Source organism: Bactrocera latifrons, unplaced genomic scaffold, assembly GCF_001853355.1.
Source record: "Bactrocera latifrons isolate USDA-ARS-PBARC rearing strain unplaced genomic scaffold, ASM185335v1 scaffold_238, whole genome shotgun sequence".
Classification (NCBI taxonomy): domain Eukaryota; kingdom Metazoa; phylum Arthropoda; class Insecta; order Diptera; family Tephritidae; genus Bactrocera; species Bactrocera latifrons.
In genome coordinates, this window is record NW_017535941.1 from 307,664 (window position 1) to 325,546 (window position 17,883).

Sequence of the window (17,883 nt, forward strand, 5' to 3'; positions counted from 1 at the left end):
TGGTTTCTCAAGTTGCAGTAATGGGTTCACGCTTCCATTTTACCACATACTGGGTATTTCAAGGGTAGCCAACTTAAGGTCGAGTATCTTTATTTATTTCTGTCAATACAATAATTTCGCTTTGGAGGCTTTTACACTCCGTAAGACTCCTTGAATCTCTTTGGAGCGAAAGTAATACTTATTCTTGTTTGGCAGAAAGCACATTACTTTAGCCGAGTCCATCGAAGTGGGCTAAAATAATTCACGAGCTAATTCATTGTCATGATATTTCAAGTTCAGATCAAACAAGGTAGAACGTTGTTGTTATTGTTGTTGTAGCGGTTATCTAGGCTTTGTTTAGGTAGAAAGTCGCAAGTGTATTGTCACCGAAGTCCCCTAATGGGAGGTCCAGAAAACGAGTTGTTTTAAGGAGTAAGGATTTTAGAGATATTGGGGTGTTGTAAATCCCAAGAGATGATTGAAGTCATGCAAGGACTGATTGCATCCAGTATATACAACTGAAGGTTTTGTATGTCGAGGTCGATGCTGTATAAGTAAGAATTTTTCCTGTTAACTTCTGAAGCCAATTCGGCCAGTAATGACGGGGGTTCTTAAAAGCAACGCCAAATTATATTATTTATCAAACCAACACAACAATGTATAAATCCTTCAAGCTGCAACAAATATTAAAAAACAGCTCATTCTCGTATTGAAATTTTTAAAATAAAAAATTTGAAGGCATAAATGTTAATTATTGTTGGATCTGCTCATTTTCGGCTAGGAGGTTATTTTAGAGATATCAATTTTTCTCCCCCGAACACCCCTTTTATGGATACTGAGAAAATCTCTATTAAATAGTTTGTATGTAACAAGGGAGGGCCGCAATTACAGCTTTTCAAATAAATTTCCTACAAGTAATGTGTTTCGAGTCTCGAACAGCGATACTCGTTGATGTTTTCTTTCATTTTACTGTCATTTCGAATTGTTTTCGTTTGATTTTCTTTTTATTTCGTTCGTAAATACCACTACTCTTAACCTAACAGTACTTAGCTTAAACAGAAAAGTAAGTACAGAAAACACAAGTACCGACACAATATTTGTAGTTAAAATATATTTTTCATTTTCGATTAAATAAAAACACAATTTTTAGAACGTGAAATGAGGGAAACGCCAATTTCTAATATTGAGCGCAATTTTATTACGCAGGCAGTCAAACAAAATTTGGTGAGTGACCGAAAGAAAGCGACAAACACGCGGTACAATGAAATCGGCTTATAAAACTATAATTTTCCTCATTATGCTTTCTAGCGCCTAGATGGTCGCAAAAACGATGAATTTCGTAAGGTAACAATCAATTTCGGTGCAGATTGGGGCAGTGCACTCGTTTCGCTCGGCGAAACCAAGGTGCTGGCGCAAGTATCTTGTGAGTTGGGTGTCCCCAAGTCCACACGCCCCAACGAGGGCATTATTTATATAAATGTGGAATTGGGGCAAATGGCGGCGCCGCATTTCGAGTCCGGACGTAACTCCGAGTTAAATGTGCAAATAAGTCGCACTTTAGAGCGTACATTTAAAGATTCACGTTGTGTAGACTTAGAATCGCTTTGTGTTACCTCAGAGGAGCGCGTGTGGCTGCTGCGTATAGATTTGAATGTTTTAAATCATGAAGGCAACTTAATTGGTATGTACATTTTTATGTTCAAATAGTACAACATTTTAATAAATTAATTATTTTAGATTGCTGTTCAATCGCAGCGCTAAGCGCGCTATTACACTTCAAGCGGCCAGACGTTAGCATTATTGATAATGATGTGCATATACACACCGCAGCTGAAAAGGAACCAATACCTATGGTGTTGCATCACTACCCAGTTTGTGTCAGCTATTGTCTGTTCGATGATGGACGTTTGGCTGTTGCCGATCCCAGCGCATTGGAGGAACGTACCGCAGATTCTGCGCTAGTGTTTGGCTTGAACTCATTCCGTGAATTGTGTTGTTTGAATTTAGGTGGCACAACACTTACAAGTTCCACACTGTTGTTGCAATGTGCCACACGTGCAGCGCGTCGTGCCAAGTTTGTAGTTGATTATGTGAAGGAAACGCTAGAGTTGGATAAAAACGCAAGAGAGGATAATAAAAACACTGGTTTCACAGAGTGTGTGCGGCTCAATCAGATTACAGCTTTGGCGGAAAATCGTTTGTCGCTGCGTCTACGTAACTTCAAAATGCAAGAGACAAGCGAGTTAAAGGAAGACAATGAAATGGAAACAAGTGAAAATGAAGATGAGAGTGAGGAAGAAGACTCAGATGCCCATAAGAACGGTGACCAATAAACAACTTTTTGTGTATTTAAACTTAATATGTAAATATGCTAATGGTAAATTCAATATTCCACAGTCGTTGCCATTGACTCCAAATCGGCTCTGTTAGAATCCAATCAGTCTAACATCAAATGGGTACCGGATGATGATGATGCTGAGAGCAATGTTGAAAGCATGTGCTCGGAGAACGTCGCCGAGGAGGACGATGAAAGCGAGCGCAGCCTCTCACAACAAGTGGAAAAACAAATGCGTAAATTTTCCAAAAAGGAGTCAAAACGTCAATTAAGTAGGAAACATTTACAACGTAAGTTTTATATAAATTTTGTGACCAGTTTTTAATTTACATTATTCTCACTATAGATGATGACAGTGATTCGGAGGAAGAAACAAAAGTAATTTTGTAAAGCAAAGGAATTTTTCATTAATTTCTCGTTAGCAAATTAAGAAGTAATTTTAATAAATATGCCTAGGCATGCAAAACAAAACACCAGCTTTATTCATTTCAGATGTTCAGTGTGAAAATTACAAATTATCGCACCGCCACCTTTACCCCTCAACATATACGTTTTCTACTATTTAAATAGTATTGCAAAAATCGAACAATGACTTTATTCAACAGAGTTGTGTAGTTGGCTATTTTACATTTCTATAAACATACCTATACATAATATAACTGCACATTGTTTTTTTCTTTTTCAAATTAAAGTCAACATGAACACGATTACACCATATAAGCAATATTCACTTAGCTCTAAATACATATACATAAGGAAGCTTAAGAAGCTGGGGGCTTTTTGCTTCAGACATTGGCGCACTCATAGCATAGCATCATAGCAACCAATTAATAAGCTGAAGACTTATCAACGCTTCAATCAGGTTGTATCATTGCCAATGCCATTCTTTTGATCCAGCTTATTTGAATTCGACTTAACCATGTACACGAAGTATGTGATGGTTTCCTTCTCTTTGATCGGTATCGTTTTGAAATGCTTCATGATGGTCTGAAAATAAAAATCAAAAATATTTATATTTTTAAAACTATAACTTTGAAATAACACATATACAACAACTATACACTTACGTCTGCTAACTGTTGTCGCTTCATACCAGGTCTCGTCTGCACTTTATAGTGTCGCTTGTATCGTCGCAACGTATTCACTTGCAGTTGATAGAGGTCCGGCATTACAACATCCGGGGTTTCATTGTCGGTTTCATTGCTATCCTCCTCAGATTCCTTACGTCGGCGTTTACTGCGAGCAGATTGTATTTGCGATTTGTGGTATTCACAGATGTAAATACGTTCGGCCGTGGGATCATTACGCAGTTTTAGACGTTTTTGTTGCACAGTTTTTTGTATACGTTTACTATATCTGGCATTACCAGCGGGATTGCGGCAACGTTCGTCATCATCGATAAGGCAACATGTACTGTGGCCATCACGAGAGTCCTCGTCTGCCGAACTGAACCCACCGTTATTCATGTTAACAGCTACTTAACAATAACAAACCCGTTTTCTTAAAATATGCTATTTTCCTAAAGAGTTTTGATATTTATTGATTGTTATTGAATTTTCAAGATTTTACACAATGTAATTTTCAATTAAATCAATTCCACAATTACGTAGTAGCAAAACTTTCACACTTCACTCCTCCGATACGTAGCAAACGCATTCAACGTTTTCTTCATAAAAGTCACGTAGACTTTTTTATATTTATTTTCTTGCTGAACTGTCGTTAACTATTCGTTTTTGCCTAGCTCAGTTTGCTCACAGTTGAATCTGGACAAACAATCATTTTTTTTGTAGAATTAACTTTACGCAGAGGCATCACGAATATGAAAGAACGAAAATTACAATTGGAAACAATAAAATAAAGAAAGAGGAGACAAAGCGTACATCAAAAATGTAGTGTTGAGAAACGCAAAATTTTTACAAACGTCAACATACTGTCGGCTTGTACGAAATATTCACACCCTTTTAAGAAGCAAGTTCCCAGTTAAATATGCAGTGTTGATATATTTAAAAATTAAAACTTTTGTAAAATTGCAAGATTACTTTTAGAATTTGACTAATTATATTATAATGATATTCATTAAACCGTCCATTTAAAAAAAAAAAATTGTACTATTTTTAAAGAGACAAGTTAACACTGAATTGAAGCCTCGAATCAACCCTGTATACTCAAAGTCTTGCTCAAAACGAAACTGAAAACTAAACGTCGATTACATTTTGCATTCTTTCGCAAGTGTTGAAGCAGAGTAGTCAATTTCATTTTAGTTCGCAAAATCGAATTGGAAAGGAACGCTAGAGAATTATAAAATACTTGTCCCGCCCGCCCTATAGAATAATTAAGAAGAAAGAAATAACTACATTTACACGTTGCATTTGTTTTATTTGTGTTCTTTGAGTGAATTTAAAGTGATTAGGAATGTGCATTGCTGCGGTGTGTTTCAGCAGTAACTAAAAGTTGAGGAAAATCGCAACGAAAGCACAAATATAATATATTAAATCTGGAATAAGTGAAAGAAATCGCGAATTACAAAGCCAGAATCCGAAAGTCGCGAGTGTTGTCCGTGTAGTTGTAAAGTGGCTGAAGGAACACACACATACACCAAAAAGCGGAAGAAAACGCCGCTGTTGCTGTTATTGTCGCAGTTGCCGTTGTCGTCGGCGAAGAAGTAGAAAAAAGTAAAAAAGCAGTGTAGCTCATTGGTGCAAAGAATTTCACATTAAAATTGGTTCGCGAAAAAAATTAATAAACAAATAACAAAAACACATAAAATGTCGGTTTTAAATAAATTCACAAAAACCTTGTCGGCGGATGAAAAAGCAGAAATTTTGGAGAAATTTACAGAAGTAAGTAAACAATACAAAAAAACATTGCTACACCCCCCACACAGAATAGAATATTTGATTGGTTATGTGTTTGTGGAATGCTAGCAGAATTTGAGGCGCTCCACGCTGACGTTGTATGTACAGCGAAGTCGACGCATCAGTGGCAGTCGCTACATTATTAATTGAACAAGTGGTGTTTTTTTATGATTGTATGAGCAGAAAAAAGTTGCAAAATTATGTTTTAAAAAAATTGACGCCAAATTGGCATATCTCAAGTTGACGCACTTGATGAGTCATACTGCAGTCGCGTTGTAGGTAGTGGTAAAGCAGAAGGCTGATGCGCAAACTGAGGGCGAGGTCACCTAATGAGAGATGGGACGTGACGCCGCTGAAATGTAGAGCTTAGGTACAACGTGTACACAGGACAGAATAGAAAGTCCTTTTGCCGGTATTGCAATCAGACTGATTTAAAGGAGTGTCTTTACAGAAATAAAGTAACGTAATTTTAGACAAATGAATTGTATATTCAAAGCTCAAAAGTGGATTATTAATAGTGCAGTTTTGCACCCCCATGATGGAGATAGATTCACAACAAGGGTGGCTTTGATAAATGAATTTTCGCTGGCTTCTAGGTGTCCTACGTACACACATACATATGTACATACATATATCAGCGGCAACATTTTGACGGATATTGGGGAAATATTTTTTTTTAAGGCAAGTCAGACTACACGTCGAATTGTCGGGCTTTTTTGTTGTATATTTCTACTGGATTATTTTCAAGTGCAATTTGTGTGTGCAATAATGAAACACAAACGCAAAATTCTGACATTAAAACCCCGAGTGCTCTTCTGTTACACGTTGCCGGCAACGCCTTTTACTTTATTCGAGAACCCCACATAGTGTGGCTCTTCCTCCGCAATTTCATGTTTCTTAAGCTGTGTTGACTATCGAATGCGATGCATAACGTTGCCATGCATAACATTCATGCAATGCATGAACATATGTAAGTATGTATATATGTGCCTATGGTACTGCTGCAATCGGATCGCATGTGAGTTGTCAAGTTCAATGGCGTAGCTACATAAAAGATACATTTATTTGTATGTAGATGCTTCATAAGGAACCTACTTATGCACATAACTACATTCATATGTAGGTATATGCTCTCAGTTCCATAACGAAATCAAATTCAAGTTGCGAACTAGTAATATTTGAAACACTTGAAGTTTTCGAAATGTGATTTGTGGCAACTAATGCAGTAATATTCAAATCAGCGTATTCAATTAACTTCCATACAAAAAAACAAAAACAATAAAACTTTTGCAATGATTTCCATTATTGACTGCATTTTCCATATTTACTGTACAGCTGCAAATTTTATTGCATCGCCAATGAGGAACCTATAAAGGCGCGGGAGCAGTGTTGAAGGCACCGATTGTCATTCATTTGTTTATATGTATATGTATGTATGTACATATAAGATGTATGACCGTATGTACAATATACACAAATACACATAAGTATGCATACACATATATCTCCAACATTAATGCCTTATTTTTACTTCAGCATGATTGTAACTCAATAATAGTACACACTTGGCTTGCTCTTGGGTGCTACGAGGGGGTGCTTTAGCTGACAAAGTGCTTGTGAGCTCGCGTTGTGTGTTCTCGGCGTTGCGGAGCAGTGAAAGCAATGTATGCATCCAAGTGCTCCACTTCAAACCAGTGCGGCTGCGACGCATTCAAATGTATTGAATATTATTAAAGAATATATAAGTGCACTTTTCTTATGGCGGCGCTTATGCCTTGAATAATAAATTTGTTTCCAGCAGGCATTTTTTTGAAACTCAGCGTATTGTTACATACTTCTTTTCTTATTGCCTGTATTCACTTGCATTCCAACAGCAAGCGTACTATAAATGCTTCATGATCCGATTAATTGACTTGAGTCCCTAAGTATTTGCGAGTGCCTCCTATCAAGTCGACTGTTTGGACTCAATGCTTGTTTCGGTCGTTTTTTTTTTTTCTTAATTCCTTTGTTCACTTTATTGTGTGTTTATGTCTGCCATTAAAACGCATACGCGCAAAGTAATAAACTGTTAAGCAACCAGTCAAGGTCTTTCCCAAGTAATTTACAACAATCGCATTTCTTTATGATAAATTCCACGGAGTGTGGATACTGTACAAAGTATTGTTAAACTTGAAAAAGACATGTTTATGCACATACATAAAGTACACATGTACTTATGGTCTTATGGTTATATTTTCAAATTCGAACAGAACACAAACAATGTGCCTACATTCATGCTCACATACAAAAGTTGTAGGGGACAGGGGAATAATGTCAGCTGCACCCATCCAAGCGGCAATCACATTTTATAAGTATGCATCATCTTAAGCACAAATGTTTGTTCATATATGTGCATGTGTGTGTAATTGTTATCTAGCAGCTGTGTGCGATATCTGAATATCAGTTGCACTTTTATCGCAATTTGCAGCATGTGATATGTTATCCGCCCGTACGCCCTCCCGTCAGGCTCGTGTCAATCAGCTGGCCAACAGTCCATTTCACACCATACGCTAAACCTTTGCGCTTATATGTATTTTCCTATTGCTGTTTTGTAAAACTAACTATTTTCATAAAGATCGCTGTCATTACTCAGCTAAAACACTTCAGCTGTAAGTTTTACGGCTTCAAACAATTGTTTTATGTGGACAAGCAAACAACCGTCGAGAATCGCTTATCACCTTTTGACGTTTATCTTGAGCTACGCGAACAAAAATCTTATTTAATGTATGCCCTGTAGGAAACTCTAATGAAATTTTCTGATACATTTGTTGGCACCTCAAACCCCATTTGAAATGAAATTCTTTTAACATTCATATGTGTATCAAAAAAAGAAGCACATTACAATAAATTTTTAAAACCATTTATTATAAAAAAAAAAAAAAAATTTTTTGTAGTGCTTATTTGGCAACATGTTGCTCTCTGGGTTGTTTCCTTTTTGTTTTGTGTATTTTGTGCATAAATAGAAGAATGTCGTTAAAATCATGTGCTTGATATGGGTCAGCCCAAAACACCTGACTGACTGTTTTGATTAGAGGTAAGAAAAGTACGTCTGCACTTATAAGTAGATTAGATAAATAATATGCAATATTATAATTTCTAATAGTCGAGTTCAAAGTTCAGAATTACAATCTTTAATTATTTTAACCAATAATATTACGAATAAGTAATAAAGAATTTTACTCATTTTAAATTAATTAATAAACAGCAACTGATTATCTGCTTGAACTACAGCGATTATTACACCTTTCGATGTTAGTTTATGGCTTTCCAATTCCGCATATAATAAATATTTACAATAGGTTTTGGCAATTATTAGAATTGAATAACCAAGGGATCCTTAATAAAGTTGTTCCATGCTAGACTGCCATATGCTGAAGAGGTACAGACTCTAGTTTGTGTATGATGAACTGGGAGGGCTTTCAGCGATTTACTTTTAATGACATCAATGGATTCATCGTTCGTTTCCCGGAGGGGACTTTTCAGTTTCGAAAACAGAAAAAAGTCAAAGGGAGCCAAAACTGGCAATAAGGTCGCTGAGTGATGTGTGGCAAAAAAGTCAGACACAATCCTACTAGAATGTAACGCTACTTTGACGTGGTGAAAAATCCATTAATCCATGAACTGCCCAGAAATCGGGTTGTTTTAAACGAATTGTTTCAACCAGACTTCTCATATGACAAGATTATTTCATTATTGACCGTATGACCTTGTGAAACGAATACGTGGTCAACCACATCACGGTAGTCAAAATAAAATATGAAGATAAAACTTTCGGGGAACATAAAAAAAAGTGTACCAATGTAAGAAAAAAAAATTGTAATAAATGGACCAGTTGAAGTTAAATTTGATTGAGGTTAACAGTTCTTGGTTGGATAAGATTTCTTTACTGTTCTGACGTAGACTCGGCTCATTTGATCGAAAATATGGATCCATTCTCCTAAAACCAAAAAAAAAAATTAAGAGCTTGTTAAGGTTCCACTGTTATCAATGAACCACTACAACAACAACGACAGCCGGAATAACCGTCCTTATTTAAGTGTTATCTTTCATTATTATATTTATATATTTTACTGGCTTTATTTCACTGAAATAATGACAATATTTTTTTTGCAAAACCAAAAGTATTGCGAAAAAATCCTTCTATACTTAAGGGGGAGCTTGATTTAGAAGCTTCAAAAATTTGATTATTATTTTTGCTTAAATCTCTTTAAAAATAATCTAAGAATATGTCCTCAAAGACTTAGATGAGAATTTTAAATATTTTCGAAGCTAGAAGTAAAATAGTAACCGAGCGTCTAGCAGATACATACATATATGAGCGATTGAGCAGAAAGCGAAAACTTTGACGCGCGATTTCTCGGTTTTTCATTTTTACGAATTTTCTTAATTGGCGGGCAGGATAGAAAAACACTAAACGTCGTATGGAATTGGGGTTGGCATTAAATTATATTCTATTTAAACTAAGAAAAGTCAAGTTGGAACATATTTTTTAACAATTTAAAGTAAAAGTTTTTTTTGGTCAAAATCTACTTTTTTCAATTTTTTAAATTAAAAAAAAATTCTAAGATTTTACACTTTTTTAGTTTAACTAGAAGATAAATTATTAAAAATTTGAATCTCTTTGAAGTTTTTGTTTCCGATAGAAATTGCGACCTGCATCCTGCCCTCCGTCCGACAAATGCATATGCGAAATGCATCGGGCAATTGCTTCCCAAAGGCGGAATATCAATGACTTCGTATCCAAAAAAAAATTGTGAATGATGTTTAAGTATATAACTATAAACTCTAGAACTTTTGCTTTAAAAACTTAATTCTTTCCTTCCTAAAAAATATCTACAAAAAAAAAAAATCGATTTTTTGAAGCCTCTAAACCAGGCTCCCCCCTTAAGGAAGTTACTCAACGAACTATGTATGTTTATATATTTTGACGATTGTTATACGCGTGCAGAATGAATTTACTGCGGTATTGGGCCGCTAAATAATCAATACTTTCATATATTTTTAATGCAATTCTGCGAAAGTTTCCATTATCGCTCCAACTAAACAAAAGTCCGACCGCAAGTAATTCGTACTTATAGGCAGCAAAATTGTTGACTTTGACTTTCGTAAAGAAATTATGATGTGGCATCACAAAATACCGAAAATTTTCATGATATATGTACACATATACATAGTACATACACCAATGGCTAGCGATTTGCAAAGTCTGCTCAAAGTTAAAAGCTAGTACTTCGGTCGGTAGTACACCTTGTATTGCGAGAATGCGCTGAATTTTGCTGGCATAAATGACTTCATGCGTGCAGCGTTGCGATGAGTTTGATGAACTCCAGCAAGCGGACGCGTCACTTTTTCGAACGTCTACAAAATGCTAACTAACCAAATATTCATAAAAGTAAAAATAGTAATAAATAATTATTAGCGCTGTGCTGGCATAGCCTTAATAGTTTCCTTTAGTCTGGCGCTGGTGACATTTTGTCTATCTGCCGCGTCGACGCTTAGCCACTCGTATAGACGCTCGTCAATATGCCATTGTAGGTGTGGGTGTGTGTCAACAATTTTTATTGTTGAGACGGTGACGGCTTCAGTATAAGTATATACGTGCTTACTTAGGTATTTATTTGAATGTATAATAATTTTATATATTGTACATATGTATATATATTTAAAGTAAATATATTTAATGTTTTTTTCCTCTCAACCGCAGCTACTGTGCGTTGTTCGCGGTATCTTTTTATTATAATAATTTTTTTTTTGTGTTTGCGTGACACGCGGTTAGCCGCAAAAGAGAGCAACACTCTTATGAGCGTCGGTGGGAGGTTGCTTCAATTGTGCAAATTGTTGGAAAATATCATTTTTATTTACTTGTATATGTGTCCATGTTGCAAGCGAGCGTTTTATGTGCGTAATGTTCGAATGTGTTGCTTGCGGAATTCAGGCCGCTTAATGCGCGCTCGAGTAAAAGTGATTGGAGAAACTCGACAAGACAAAAAGTATTAGTTGACAACTATAAGTCGCTGTTAATATGCGCACACACACACAAACACAGACACATAGGAAATTGATTTTAAGTGAATGAGCAAGCTGAAATGGCTTTCCGGAAACTATGACTCACTTAAAGCCGAAATGTAACCACTCACACTATTTATACATATAACAGAGTACATTTTTATAAATGGTAGAAAGTAAAATTGATTCATAAAATTTTCTGTTTTATATAGCGTCACATGAAATTTTAAGAAATTTAAAAAAGTGAGCATGGAAACCCCATCTCACTCCCAATAGGTTTAATGTCTCTCACAAACTACTGAAGCTATAACAACCCAAGTTGCATGACTCAAAATTATATAGTTCGTTGAATAACTTTCGTAAGTATAAATACTTTCGGTTTTGGTAAAATAATATCATCACCATTTTCATTATATAAAGCATTCATATCTTCCTGCCTTCCTTATACTATTATATAGCGTAAAAATTAGTGAAATTGGTTAATAACCACGCTCACTCCTCAAGTAAAGTTTCCTAAAACTGAAATTACTCGCAAGCGTCAATAGTGAGAAGCATTAAATTTAAATATAAAAATTTTACAGAACGTTAGCACTTGAATAGAGTTCCAAATTGGGGGTATGGGCGTGGTTCCGCCACTTTTAGGAGCAAGGGAGGTATGATACCTCAGCAATCACTCGACAATTTTGCTATGGTGCATAATATTCCCCCAACATTCATATATGTATGGCAGTTTTAAAGTGAGCGAAAATTGGGTTACAACCACGCCTATTTTCTATATCACCATTTTAGATTAAATGAGATACTTTCATTTTGCAATTGATAATTGATCGAAACATAGCTCAGCTTCTTTGATTTGCCAACTCTAATATAAAAATTATCGAAATCTAGTATAGAATAATTTTATATCGAAAATATCCGTCAATTGATATTGTGAGATAGCTTAATTAAATAAATCTTTTACTCATAAAACTGTGATTTGGTTTTAAAATTGGGTAAAATTTATTCAATATTCCCCCCAGTTTCCAAATACCTAGTAAAAATATTTTCGAATTATTGGTTGAATTATAAAGTATAAGGGAATTTTGGTTTCGGCTCATTTTTGGAGTGTCATTCTCTAGATTATTATTAATGCGTTTGATTAATGTCCTCAGCTAAGTTGTATATTATCTCTTCTGTGATTTATGCACGACGTCGTTTTCCAAAGATTCAGATCTGTTGACCCTACCCAAAACCATAACATAACCTACCCAAACATAAGAGATGGTAATGGGGATCCATCTATCTCTCAGATGCCATATGTGAAAAAATCGTTTCTGGCTTCTCCCAAGTGAATAGCAATCAAAGAACTTTTCTCACTTGAATGAACTTCTACATATGACTCCATTCTCCAGAGTAGTCGTAGAAAATTTTGATAACCGAGTGCGCATGTGTATGGAAAGCCGCGGAGGCCATTTGCCCGATGAGTTATTCCAAAAATAACCCTATCTTATCTGCTTTATGATGCAATAAAAAAATTACAATCGATCGCTGAATAAAATTTGGCTCGAAAACGACGTATCTTCTTGGACTTTTCAAGAGTCTATAGAACGAAGGAATGTCGCTTGGGAAACTCTAGCAACTTCAGTTCTTGCATAAGCTGTATTTTATACGATTTCAAATTAAGTTCTCGACGTAAAATGCGCCAAGTCGTTCCATACATTCGTTCGAGTTGCTGCGAACGGCGCCGATTCGACTCTCCTCCACTCTCTGCGCGTATACCCACAGCTACGACTGCTATACTATCTTCACTGCGTTCTGGCTTTGGTCGAATATTATACAAAAATGAATGTTGGGTTTGAAGATGGGTGATGGTGTTGCGAATAGTACGCCGATTATTAGTCGGCCGATTATGTTGACCATAAGTTGAGCAAAGCGCGCGAAATCCAATCTTTACATTTGTAAACATTGTTCAGGTTTAAGTCTTTCCACGATGAAGTGCCAAACTATATATCAAATATATGTTATTCCATCCTTTTGATCTCAAAAAATTTGTAGGCCCAACTGATTACGTTTAGCATTTGAAAGTTTCCGTGATTGACACAAATGACATGTTGAACTACATAAGTAAAGCATGTTGCAGATTATTTTTTCCTAGCGTGCAAAAATTGCCTTGCGAAGGATATGCAAATGCAAAACTATTTACTTCCTTCTTCAACTAATTTATGTCACTCGCTTTTTCCTGTCACGCCAACGTAATTTCGTATTGTCGCTGTGTCATACTCCCTGGTTGCCATTGTGCCCATGGCGTCATGTTTGACCCCATTGTTACCTAGTTGTTGTTTAGCAAATTGCTCAACGCTGTAAACACAAAATACAAAACATTTTCGTTTAGTGCTCTTTTCACACTTTTTCCGCTGCCGCCATACGCGCAGTCGCGTTTCGCTTGTCGCGTGCTGGATTCTTGCCATGCTTTGCCACCACCACATACATATGTGCATATATATATATGTATGTGTACGGATGTGTATGCGTACATTTGTATGCCTAACAGTGCAGTTCTCTAGCTTTCGGTTGCTGTCTCATTCAAGCGCGACCATTTGGCTTTCAACGCAATTACCGAACAACGTAACGCAACACAACACAATATGCCACATTATTGGCCCATAAACGGTCGCTCGAAGAGGTGATAATGAGTACAAAAACAAAAACAACAAGTGAGTGAATAAAAACAGAGAACGCTTCATTCACGCCTAGTTCAACTTGTGGGAGCCCTTTGCTCGGGGACCTTCGCAACACGTGTAAATATGTATATTTAGTTGAATGTGTGTGTGTGTGGCTGTTTGCGCGATGGTGTGTTAACATTTCATGCCAGTTGTTATTTACTTGTTTCTTTGTTTTTATTGCTTACTGCCACATTCAGTTGAAGAATTTGTTACCTACTGTCAATTGGATTTTTGTGTCACTGGAATTGGCACTAAAATAAAGTTGTATATTTGTTTTTGTTGTCTCTGCTGAACTTGTGTAATCAGCCGCCGCGTCAAATGCAAATTGTTTGTGACCGCACTGCTGTGTCGTTACGCCTGCGCGCTGGGAACGTGATGCGCCTGTCAACTGCGTGCGCGCAAGTTTAGCGAGGAGTGGCATTTTAATTCGCATGACAGTAGATTTAATGTTTGTTAGTTTGTATGGTAAGCGCGTATGTGTGCGCTGGGAATTGCAAACGTCGCAGTGCAAACTAGTTGGCTGCCAAAGCACGCCTGCTTACCCACCTATCTACCTAGTATTTCAGACTACTTTGTTGTTTGCATGTATGTTTGTATGTATATATGTGTCTGTACGTGCCTTACTCAACAGCTTTTTTTAGATGACTTATGTGCTATTCACTTGCGGCGTCGCATTTTAAAATTTGCTCCATTTTCCCATTTGTCATTTCGACTTTCGGTTTCATTTCGAAGTTGTTTGTAAACATTCAAGTTTATTTCGAATTCACTTTTTTGTTTCAATTTGCCCTAGTTTTATGTCGATTTTGCATATTCCTGGTGTTGTATTCAACACATATCACTCGAATTACGTTAGAAGTTCTCGCTCGGTGTTGTCAGCCATTGAGTAACCTACCGTGTTTCAAGGTTAATTGTTTCACGCAACTTCTAACGCATTGAGAATCGCATTTAATTACGTTTTTTTATTCATGCATGTTTTTTCGATTGGCCCCAGTAATTTCGTTTCCCATAATTTCAATAACAACTTATGATTCTTTCTTGTTGTGTTTATAATTAAATTTTGCTTTATCTTATCAGAAATGAGTTTTGGTTTCAAATCTTTTAATTATGCAACAATACAACATTGCGGTTTTGTTTACACATCGACGGCTTTGGAGCTCCCATTCTTAGTACCAGCCGTTGCCAGTTGTTATTGTAACGGTTAGCTAGTTCCCGTTAGGATGTTAACGATAGGTCCAGGAAACATGCTATTTCGACGGGGTTGGACTATAGAGAAATAGGTGCCAAATTTGTAGGCTTAGCTGGACATGCAAAGAGGTGGTTAGTTTCATGCGGGTACTCCTTCCACGATGGACATACATAACAGGATCGCTTCTGAATAAGTAGAAGTTTAACCTGCTACAGTATCCAAAACGCAGCTGCAGAAGGATCACTCTCGATTCTCTTCGTCTGCAATAGGTTGAATGGCAGTCAGCGCATGTCTGAAGTTTGTTACGTACGAAGTCTGGTCGACGTATTGTTTTATGTCGTCGACTTAGTGGAGGAATGATCTCTTGGTACTCCCAGAAGGCGGTTCCGCTATAAGCAGGTGACTGCAAGGATGATTTCGACAAAAGCACCCCAGCAGAAATTGCTTGAAGAGATGCTTATGCTCCTTACCTGGGAGAATGCGGGCTTTACTGTGCAGTTGTTCAAAGGGAGACATCAAAAAGCATCCCATTGTAATTCGGAGTGAAGTGTTTTGGCATGTTTAAAGCTTTCTCGTCTGCGTTCCGCTACATCTAGGCGGCCATATTGGTGCGGCGTAGTGAAGGACCGGTCGGTAGATTGCCGGTAGATCTGTCTTTTCCCCATGTGCTGCCGGATAGCAACTTGAGAATTTCACACCTAAAGTCCTACCTACAATCGGAATTTTAATGCCATCGACAGCAATATTAAGGTCAAGTCTGTACTCCTTCGTACAGTTTGTGGAAATGGGAGAAAGCTAGAAAGGTGGGAGAGATAGCCAGTTAAAACTGTCCGGGTTGCACCGAAGTTGTAAGACCCTCCACAAATATAAAAGATTTACAAGAACTTGATTTTGTTCGTAAATTTTTATGGTAGCTATTTCTTATGATCCCTGCTGATGTAAATGGAATTCAGGGCCTTAAGCCCTTTTGCACAGATTGCTGTGCAATCCAGGATTAGGTGTGCTGGTGTTTCCTGTTCCAGGTCGCAAAACCGGAAGTTAGCACAGGAGACTATGCCCATGTTGGACAGATGTTTCCTGAGCTTGCAGTAACAGTTAGTCCATGTTTCGTTAACGGTTACGAAACGATGTGGAAACTCGTTCGAATTCCGCTAACACTGCGTCAAAACGTTGGTGTGAAGTAGTGTCACGGTTGCCCTTGGTATTCGAACACCGCGACGTCCTTCGAAATCATTTGTGGAAGTACTTAAGCCACTAAATAGCACGGTATCGTAGAAGTACTAAAAACTTTTACTGAGTTTACGTTTACTTTCCTTAATAAGAACATTTTTGGATTTTTCTGCCGAGTCGACGGTTCAAGGGAAGTTTAAACCAAAATCGTCGATAATAGTGTACATTATTACACAAGGAATTTATTTCAAAAGTCAAATTATTCAATTATAATTTTTTTACTCCTACAGATTTAAATGAAACAATTTTGAGAAGCTTAAAATATTATTTTTCGAAAATCCGGAAGCTTGACTTCAGAAGTTTAACAAGAAAACGGAGGCACTAGAAATATTTGAACGTTATTGAAAAGTAAATAAATTAAGGGACGAAGGCATAAGCAAGTTTCCCTTTCTAGAATGTCTGTAAATTTATTTCCAGGTTATATTAAAATAAAAACAAAAAACAAAAAAAAAAAGTAAATTTAATAATTAAAAATAAAAAAATTAAATAAAAAATAAACTCTCACAACGAACAATTTGAGGTTGTGTATTTAGTCACCATTTTTTCAATTAAAGTAAATTATTTTTGTCAGCGAATTCACCTTCCGCTGAAATCAAAAGCAAACAAAAACAAATTGCATGACTTGGCGACAATCGAAAACGGTTTGACCCGATTTTTGTTTTCTTGTGCCAAAGCGCTTTCCAGCACTCACTCATTAATGTTATAGCAAACGCTCTTAAGCCGTTCACATTTACGAACGCATTACCAAAGAATTCCAGTCGTAATTCGGAATTCATTCGACATTAACAATAAACTCGAAAGGCACACAAAGCCAAAACAAAATCAAAAACACAAAAAATAAGTGAAAAAAAGAGGTGGCAAATATCGTCAACGTATTGTAAACAAATTAGTGTTTTTCTTGCGCGCACACACCCGAACATACACGCGAGGTGATGCGACAGCAAATATACGCAAAGAAAAATGCGAAACGCGGCAAAGACCGAGTCGGACTCAAGACAAAGGCTAACACAAAACAGAATAGCGGCAAATTCTTAACGAGTTTGAAAATGTCACAAAAAAGTTAACTTGCAAAGAGTTAACGCAGCGCAAAAGCAGTTAGAATTGGAATGTATGAGTAGCTGGAGTATATGTACATATGTATGTAATATATGGGGAAAGTGATGTCACGCCTGTTTTCAAGCCCCGACTGGAGCAGCGCCGTTCTTTCTTGCTTTCTTTTTTATTTCTGTCAACTTTGATTGCACAAATCAGCGAAACCTGAGCAAACCTAAACGCTGGGTTAATAAATCAAGGTAAACCGAGACACGACGCTGGTTACCAACAACAATGCTGAGGTAAAACCGAGGTGATTGCATTGCAAGCTAAGCAAAACACGACAAAGAGCAAGACAAAGGCGGTAGTAATGAAGTTGATAAGTCATTGCGACGTGCGCGCAAGTCATGCAGCGACGTTGCGAAAAAGCATAAAGTTACAGAAAAATTAAACAAAAATTTATTATATAAAAAAACAAATTAAAAACTTTAAAATTATATAAGAAGTCTTACTTTTTTT

The 17,883-nt window shown here is 36.7% G+C and overlaps 4 protein-coding genes across 6 annotated transcripts in view; 3 read left to right on the forward strand and 1 right to left on the reverse strand.

Annotated features, from left to right (window-relative positions):
• LOC108969022 (protein-tyrosine sulfotransferase) overlaps positions 1-17,883 on the forward strand; it is a 210,353-nt gene that overhangs the window by 173,622 nt on the left and 18,848 nt on the right. The gene's annotated exons all lie outside the window — the stretch shown is intronic.
• On the forward strand, positions 995-2,782 carry LOC108969023 (exosome complex component RRP45). Of its 2 annotated transcripts, XM_018933481.1 has the most exons (6): positions 995-1,042; positions 1,130-1,203; positions 1,288-1,660; positions 1,717-2,301; positions 2,377-2,604; positions 2,661-2,782. In XM_018933481.1, exons 2-6 carry the CDS (start codon positions 1,138-1,140, stop codon positions 2,702-2,704), a joined length of 1,296 nt encoding a protein of 431 aa, XP_018789026.1. In that variant the 5' UTR covers positions 995-1,042; positions 1,130-1,137; the 3' UTR covers positions 2,705-2,782. The 2 variants fall into 2 exon arrangements, with proteins under 2 accessions (XP_018789026.1, XP_018789025.1); XM_018933480.1 differs by having other exon boundaries at positions 1,011-1,203.
• Positions 2,882-4,148, reverse strand: LOC108969025 (histone deacetylase complex subunit SAP30 homolog). Its single transcript, XM_018933483.1, has 2 exons — positions 3,382-4,148; positions 2,882-3,301 (listed from the first exon to the last, which is right to left on the reverse strand). The coding sequence occupies exons 1-2, from the start codon at positions 3,778-3,780 to the stop codon at positions 3,173-3,175; spliced, it is 528 nt and encodes a 175-aa protein (XP_018789028.1). The 5' UTR covers positions 3,781-4,148; the 3' UTR covers positions 2,882-3,172.
• Positions 4,545-17,883, forward strand: part of LOC108969020 (plastin-3) — a 34,871-nt gene continuing 21,532 nt past the window's right edge. Inside the window, exon 1 of the mRNA XM_018933476.1 lies at positions 4,545-5,154. Coding sequence (XP_018789021.1) covers positions 5,080-5,154 — 75 coding nt within the window. The 5' untranslated portion in view covers positions 4,545-5,079. The remainder of the gene's footprint in view (positions 5,155-17,883) is intronic.